At 57.2% G+C, this 7,418-nt stretch overlaps 1 protein-coding gene across 2 annotated transcripts; it reads right to left on the bottom strand.

The window, feature by feature from the left end:
• Positions 1-507: 507 nt before the first annotated feature.
• Positions 508-5,213, bottom strand: SLC2A6 (solute carrier family 2 member 6). Of its 2 annotated transcripts, XM_086763942.1 has the most exons (10): positions 5,113-5,213; positions 4,326-4,488; positions 4,017-4,223; positions 3,289-3,388; positions 2,551-2,762; positions 2,241-2,393; positions 1,777-1,885; positions 1,377-1,550; positions 929-1,074; positions 508-851 (listed from the first exon to the last, which is right to left on the bottom strand). In XM_086763942.1, the coding sequence occupies exons 1-10, from the start codon at positions 5,211-5,213 to the stop codon at positions 696-698; spliced, it is 1,521 nt and encodes a 506-aa protein (XP_086620068.1). In that variant the 3' UTR covers positions 508-695. The 2 variants fall into 2 exon arrangements, with proteins under 2 accessions (XP_086620068.1, XP_086620067.1); XM_086763941.1 differs by having other exon boundaries at positions 508-1,074.
• Between the last annotated feature and the right edge of the window lie 2,205 nt (positions 5,214-7,418).

The raw sequence follows: 7,418 nt of genomic DNA, 5'->3' as shown, positions 1-7,418 counted from the left end.
TTTCGTCCTGGATTTTCTTTGTGAACTGTATTTGGTCTTGCTCATTAGGCTTCTAGTGTAATGTGTGTTTTTAGAGCAATAAAATGTGGCAGCTTTTTGTACAAACATATCTGGCTCTGCCTCTTTCAAAGTCCTTGAGTAGGTGAGACTCATCTGGGAGCTGCAGGCTGCTGTGGTCCCCTTGTTACATCCTGGTCTGCCTCTTCCATCCCACCCTGCAGCTCCTTTCTCTGCAAATCAAGGCAACACCTTGCAGGTGGAAGCAGAACTCTTTTATTCTTGCAACTAGATAATGAACTTTCGCCAAAACGGCTACAGCCGCTGACTCTGTTCCAGCCAAACAGTAGGGCTCTCCAGCTGCTTGGGTCGCTGCTGAGCGAAGGATGTGCACGGTCCACAGCCACACGTTTTATTTTCCAGGACATCTTTGTCTCCAGCCTGGTGCTCGTTACCTGGTCCCATACCTCGGGTTGATGTGTTGTCCGGAGAGCAACACGTAGTGTTGAATGACAGGAGGAGAAGTTAAAGTTCCAGTTGGCAACTTCTACATCCAAAGCAAGGCAGTCATTGCCACCCGTTCTCTCCCATTATCTTCGTGGAGAGCTCCAGCCTCCGCCTCCAGCAGCACAACCGTTTTCTTTCTTGCCCTTGAGCACGTGGACTGGTGGCCTGGCGTGGCTGGCAGATGGCAGCTCCTACCTCATGAACGACCTCCGGCCAGTTCTGAAGAAGGCCTCGATCTGTTCCAGGGACCTGCCTTTGGTTTCTGGAACACAGCAGCCTGTGAATAAGATGTTCCCGGCACAGATGATGGCAAAGAATAGGAAGGGCACCTCAAGGCCGAAGGCTTCCTGGAAAGCGAGACAGAAAGTAGACATGAGCTGGTCTGAGAAGGGGCTTCTGAACACGCTCCTGGGGCAGTACCCACCACGACGCGGAGGAAGAACTGGGTCAGGGTGAAGGCTGTCAGCCAGCTCACGACAACACAGAGGCCCGAGGCCACCCCGCGGGCTTTCAGAGGGAGGATCTCCGACATCAGCAACCAAGTGATGGGGCCCCAGCCCATGGCATATCCTGCAGGGGAGAAGGGGTATGGTGAGGCTGTTGAGGCTTCAAAGCCCTTTGGGGAGTGCAGAAGAGCCCTGTGCAATTCTGCCCTGCACCCCTGTCAATCATTCCCCCCCATTCATGCTCTGTCAGTCCTCAAAGTGACTTCAGTTGCCATCTTTCTTGATCTTCCAGGAACATCTGCCTGCCTTCCAACTCCAAGCCGAGATCTCCTTTTCTGTATGACCCTGCCTCAGATGAGAAACATCCCCCCAGGCTGGCACCCAGTCTTGCACTATGGGTCCTGGGCTCTTGCCCTTTGCACCTACCCATTATGAAGAACATGGTTGCCAGGAGGGGGATGAGGGTGATGTAGTTGGTCGGCTCAGCAGGAAGGTTGGCAGAGCTCAGCAGGGTCTTGTTGGCTATGGTGCTATTATGAGAAGCTGGCACGAAGTGGATATAGAGCCCCATGGTCAGGTTGGAGACCAACATGACACCAGCTGTGGAGAGATGCAACAGCACAGAGGCACCAGTGGGTGAGTGATCCCCTCCATGCCAAGGGCTGAGCTCCTGGAGCTCAGGAGCTCAGCCACCATTAAAGGAAAGAGACTCCCACTGCCTGCCCGAGTCCCACATGGCTGAAGTTTCCACTCCTGCACATTTGCAGAGCTCCTGGAAACCCTTAAATAAGAGCTTCCCTAGCACAACAATGGGAGAGAGACATACCCGATACAAAAAGAAGAATCTTCCTCCCAGCTTTATCCATCGACACAGCTGCGATCGCCACTGCGAGGAGACGTACCAGGCCAACGAGAGCTGCATCGTACTCTGGTTTCTGCAAAGGTAAAAGTGGTGAGGAAGGTGAGATGGGAGAGCCAGAGAAAGGGCAGATTCCTACGCGTGTGTTCTTGACTCTGGCCAATGACTTTGTCAAAGCTGTCCTCCTGTAGTAAGACTCCAGACAAGAAGAGCCTGAAGCTCAGAGGAGGAGAGTGAGGAGACAGCAGAGACAGTCCTGCTCCCCATCCTCATGGAGCCTTTTGCAGGGCAGGTGCTTGGCAATTGCTGCCAACCTGGTGCTTTAAAAAAGGCTTCAAATTTGGGGTTTTAGAGGTGCGGGGAACCTGGACCACTGGGCAGCCATCACTGAAGGCAAGGCAGTCCAAGCACGAGCTGACCCCAGGGCTCACCAGGATGACAGCCGTGTCCTTGAATATTGACTGCAGGTACATGAGGATGCAGGTGACACCAGAGAGCTGCTGCAGGAACCTCATCCCCACCGCGATTAGGATGGGCTTGTAAATGAAGGGGTCCTTGATCTCAGCACAGGAAATCTGACGGCTCTGGAGGAGACAAACCCAGAAAGCTGAGGTGTTACCACCTCTGGGCACTACCACGGCACTCAGAAGATGGTTCAGGAGTTGCCCAAAGCAGGCTGCATTTTGCAGTTTTTACATTATGTCTGTCTTGTGCTGGAGGTGAGCCCTGTCCCCTCCTCACCTGCTTCCTCACGCTGTCCTTCATCTGCTCATACTCCCGGGCGTAGTCCGTGTCCTTGCCCCGCAGCCAGCACAGTGACCTCAGGGCCTCCTCATCCTTCCCCTGGGAGAGCAGGAACCGGGGCGAGTTGGGCATGAAGCAGAGCAGGATGATCATCACGAGCACGGGCACCTCCCCTGCGACAGCCAGCCAGCGCCAGTCCAGGACCAGCCCTACCAGAGCAGCACAGTTAGGAGGGGAGTCCTGGCCTTGCCTCTACCTGGGCACCCCAAAAGTGGAGATCTAATAAATCCATGGGGAAAAAAAAAATTCCCCAAAACTAGAAGGAGATTCTCCATGTTTTTCTCCGAGCAAAGCAGCGTTTTCAGCTGTTGTTCAATGTGGAGAAATTCCAGCAAGCTCCCCCAAATCTTAGAGGATCCAGCTCATGCTGGCAGGAGATGCAGACGCAGCTCATCGCGTGCTGCCCTGCAGCCCTGGTGAAACCTCAGCGGGACCTGGCTCTGCAGGCATGGTGATGGCCGTGGGTCCGTACGGGTTACGGATTTATCCCCCTGAGTGCGCACGCAAGCATGGATTCTGCACAGGCCATTCTGACCAGACCCCCTCTGCACACCCGTGGTGGTGGTTGTGAGAGAAAGGAATCCATCAGCTTGCTGAGAAAGTTGTTTAAAATAAATTTCTCTTCCCTAAAGTCTCGCCGAGGGTTTCTTGCCCTCCCAACACCGAGATACTTGCCCAGCGCGTACAGGACGAGGGAGCCCAGCACTGCCATGATCTGAGGACAGGCGCCCAGCATGCCTCTGACCCCGGGGTGGGAGACCTCCGAGATGTAGACCTGGAGCAGGACAACACACCCCGAATGGAGCTGCAGTATACAGCCATCACCACCAAAACCCATACTCCAGTGCCTTGCAGCCACCCACTGCAGCCAGGGGAAACCCAAACTGCTGGGAAACCGCCTTCTCAGGATGGAGACCTGGCCAGTTCTGCAGCAGGAGCTGGTCCTGGCAGACGGAGATGACAGCCTTGCAGGCACCACCGCTTCCCACTTCCTTGACACACCCTGGCATGGGAGCAGGGCTCCAGGGCACATTTGGACTTCCGTGAGCAGAAAGATATGCCCCAGGTTTACGCAATTCTTGCCTTCCCCTCTGCACGCAACTGAGGTCAGCGTTTGGTAAAGCTCATTCGGTAAAAAAGGAAATAACTGCTGGGAAGAACAGGGCAGGGATCGAGGACCTGCTTTCCTTTTTCTAAACAGTCCATCACCACGGGGGCAGCTTGGGCTGGCCATGCCCAGGCCACTAACCCAGTGCATCCTCTCCACCCCCAACCACCCAGCTGCAGGCCTGGAGCTCTGCCGATGCCTCCGAAGAGCAGCGGGATGCCCCAGGCTCAGCTACGCCACCACCTCATCTCCCGTTGTACAAATCCCCAGCAAACTCCCTCCCACGATGCCCTACCGGGATGGAGGCGGACGTGACACCGCCGGCGTAGCCCGTCAGCACCCGGCCCAGCAGCAGCATCCCGATGCCCTGGGCACTGGCCAGCAGCAGGTATCCTACGGCGGAGGGCAGCGCCGAGAACATGATGCTCAGCTTGCGGCCCAGGCGGTCGTTGAGGAGCATGGCGCTGAGCCCCCCTGCCGCTGCTCCCAGCGTGAACACCGACTGCGAGGAGATGTGGAGAGGGGCCTCGGTGGGTCCGGGCTCTCCCCGCATGCCCTCCAGCTCTGCCTTTCCCCCCCCGGCAGGGATGACCCCGCTCCTTACCCCAAACCAGGATGCCGTGTGGTGGTCCAGCCTCAGCGCAGGGCTGGGGTAAGCCTCCAGGGCGGGAATGACGGGTGAAGGGTAAACCAGGGCGAAGCCAAAATTGAAGTTCCCCAGGACAGCAGCAAACACAGCCAGGTAGAGCCGCTTGTTGTGGAGGCTCCTGCGGGAGGGACGGAGCAAGAAGAATGCATTGGGTGCCCTTATTGCACCCAGCAGAAACCTTAACTCAGTCTTGCAGCTTCGCCCAGCCTCCGCTGAGGCCCCTGTGATGCCCAGAGAGGGTTTTTCCCAGGGTTTTTCCCAGGCCCCTGCCCAGCCCCACGCTAGTGAGGTTTCTCTGAGCGGAGCAGCACCCACTCCTGCCTTGTCGCCAGGGCGAGAGCCTGTCCCCTCAGGCGCCGCTGATGCTTTCCTGTGTGCCAGGTGGTTTTTAGCAGGTTCAACAAACGGAGAAAAGCAGAAGCTGGAGCCAAGCGGCAGCATGAACCCAGCCAGCAGCTGGCTCGCCTGGGTGGAGCAAGGAGGGGTTTCTATCAAGACCCCCTGTCCCTCAGCAGGTCCCTATGCCCTCACGGGAGTTGGAAGCCCAAAAGCCTGGTCATGGCTCTCCCAGGCGGGCTCATCCAGCACTGCACGCCCTGGGCAGGATGAGACCCCATCTCAAGGTGACTCAGGAACGACAGCAGCACGAAGCAGCTCTCCCACCAGCTTTCCCCAAGCCCAGCGCTCTCGGGACGGGGAGCGCAGCCCAACGCGCAGCCAGCCCCACGGCCCCAGCCCTTACCGCAGGTACTCCTTGTCCAGCCTCTTGCCAGCACTCTGGGGGAAGGTCCGGTACGAGGAGCTCGTCTTCCTCACCAGGGGCTGCCGCATGCTCGGCTCCATGGCAGCGCCGCGGCCGGTGTCTGTCGCAGCGCGGGTGCCGCTTTGCTCAGGGCCGGATGCTCGGGGCTGTCTCGAGGACTGGGAGGAAGACGCAGCTGAAAGCGAAAGGGGAGAGGCTGCCCGGGCGTTGCCTAATCAGAGAAATCTGTGTTTTGTGGGCTTTCACCCGCCTGGCCTCTGAGGAGGAAACTAAGAAGGCCAGAAAACCAACAAGGAACAAGCCAAGGGGAAACAATAGTGCCCTGCAGCCATGCCCACCCAGCCCCTATCCCTCCCAGACCCCATGGACACCAAAGCCCATCACCGCAGCGACACTTACGGGACTGACCCTTGCAGAACCATTTCCACCAGCAGAAACGTCCCTTTGCTAAGGCCGCGTCTCTCCCCTTGAGGAATCGGTACCAGTCAGCTTGGCATCTGTGTGAGCCTCCTCAGCCCCTGTGGGGAAGGGTTTTCAACACAGACCAGAGCTGAGGAAGAGGAAGGAGAGGAAATGGGAGGGAGGTGAACACGGAGGGGGCACAGGGAGCAGGTGAGGAGAATGAAGGGTGCTGATGAGGATGGAAAAGGTGGGGTGGCATCTCTGCTGCACTGGGTATGGCTGCTGGGGGCCCTGGGCTGCCCATGGGTGCCTTTGCCCCCTTGTCCCCTCGCCCTGATCCCCCCAACCCGCAGGGCTCAGTGGGCAGCCTTGTGCTGGGGCATCTGCAGTTTGTGGGGGGCTGCAAGGTCCAAACTCACCCAGCAGGAAAGCGGGGAACACATCCTACTGGCTTTGCACTTGGATTTTACTAGCAAACGATGTATTTCCCTAAACTACTGCAGTGCTCCCCTTTTTCCATCATTCACCTTGGTCCCTGGTGCTTTTGGGACCACCTGGGTGGTTTCTGCACCCCCAAGCCTCCCGGGGAGCCCCAGTGATGCTTCGGTGTCAGCCAGAACCTGCTGCGCTCTTCCCTCCGCGCAATCTGGTTCCCCTTCCACAACCACCGAGTGCAGCGTTCAGTGTCTGATCGATGCTGGGGATTTACAGCTGACTCAGGCACTCGGGGCTGTGATTCCTCTGTGGGAAGAAAGGTCATGGAGTGAGGGGACGTTCAGGCAGCAGGCCAGCTCATCCAAAAATTTTCCAGTGTAGTGTTGGTCTGAGCAGGTCACGCAGTGAATTTGCAGGATCCTCCTTCTGCAATTTCTCTAAGGCTACTCATTGTGAAAGTTATTCTTTAGTCCCTCTGCCCCTCCCAGGCCTCAGCATTTTCCCAAAACCAGGTACACTGAGTCTCTGCGATGCGATATTTGCCATGTTCAACCCCAAAGCAGCTGCCTTTCAGCACCATGAGTTAAAAAAAGAGCCCCCAAAGCAGGATGGTGCAGCAGAGGGAGGGTGTGCTGGGGGGCTGTGAGGTGATGCTGCTGGGGCTGCTCCAGGTGAAAAGTGGCTGCAGGTGCTGAGCATGATGGTGCTCACTGGGGAATGGTGGCTACAAGGTCTCCGAGAGCTGAGGTTGCTGCAAGGTAAGGGCTTTTCTCTTTTTCCTCCTGTATCCTTGTTTTTGGAATGAATATCTCTAGCGAGGGGGAAGCTATGGATTCTTCTCTGGTGCTTTCCATCGTGGGGCTGCTGCTTTTCAGGACTGTGGTGGGGCTGAGCGTGCTGCCCCATGCAGGGTGGTGCTGGCTCTGTGCTTGTGCTTCTCAGAGAGGTTTGTGTGCCAGGTTGTGGGTCCCTGCCGGGAGCGATGTTGCTGAGAACGAAGGTGTGAAACCTTCATCGCACATCTGTGGTGTGCGTGGGAGAAATCCTTCTGTGTGTATTTGTGGGTTTGTTGCTCTGTTGTCTGCGCGTCATTTGAATGTTCACATCTCTCAAGGACAAGGGCTAGGAGCTTCCCATTTGTGAGGGTGAAAACTGGGAGAGATGGTGTGCCCTGATGGGGCATGGGGAACCGGTGGCAGTGCTAGGCGCTGACCTGGCTGTGCAGTCTGGAGGCTGGGGTGAGGAGCAGATGACTTAGAGCTGACTGCCATGAAACGGCCAACTGCATGTAAGACCTCTTGCTAATTCGTCTCCCTCCCTGTAGCTGTTTTTGGGGACTGCCCGAGGCTTTGCGCTCTCCCCTTGCCCAGGAGCGCTGAGCCCCAGGCGCTGGCAGCTCCTTGGGGTCGGGTTGTGCTTGGGTGCTCGGGCTGGGTGCTGGGTGGCCG

The sequence above is a fragment of the Chlamydotis macqueenii genome, chromosome 20 (assembly GCF_036417535.1).
Source record: "Chlamydotis macqueenii isolate bChlMac1 chromosome 20, bChlMac1.mat, whole genome shotgun sequence".
Classification (NCBI taxonomy): domain Eukaryota; kingdom Metazoa; phylum Chordata; class Aves; order Otidiformes; family Otididae; genus Chlamydotis; species Chlamydotis macqueenii.
Note: the sequence above shows the minus strand (reverse complement) of the source record. Positions and strands in the feature narration are given on the sequence as shown.

What these genes read in the sequence shown, in the direction of transcription:
- SLC2A6 (XM_086763941.1), bottom strand. Translation starts at nt 5,213, where the DNA reads ATGGAGCCGAGCATGCGGCAGCCCCTGGTGAGGAAGACGAGCTCCTCG. An exon ending in CTGGACAAGGAGTACCTGCG is followed by an intron (nt 4,489 to 5,112) that starts GTAAGGGCTGGG and finishes TCCCTCCCGCAG; the next exon opens with GAGCCTCCACAACAAGCGGC. An exon ending in ACACGGCATCCTGGTTTGGG is followed by an intron (nt 4,224 to 4,325) that starts GTAAGGAGCGGG and finishes ATCTCCTCGCAG; the next exon opens with TCGGTGTTCACGCTGGGAGC.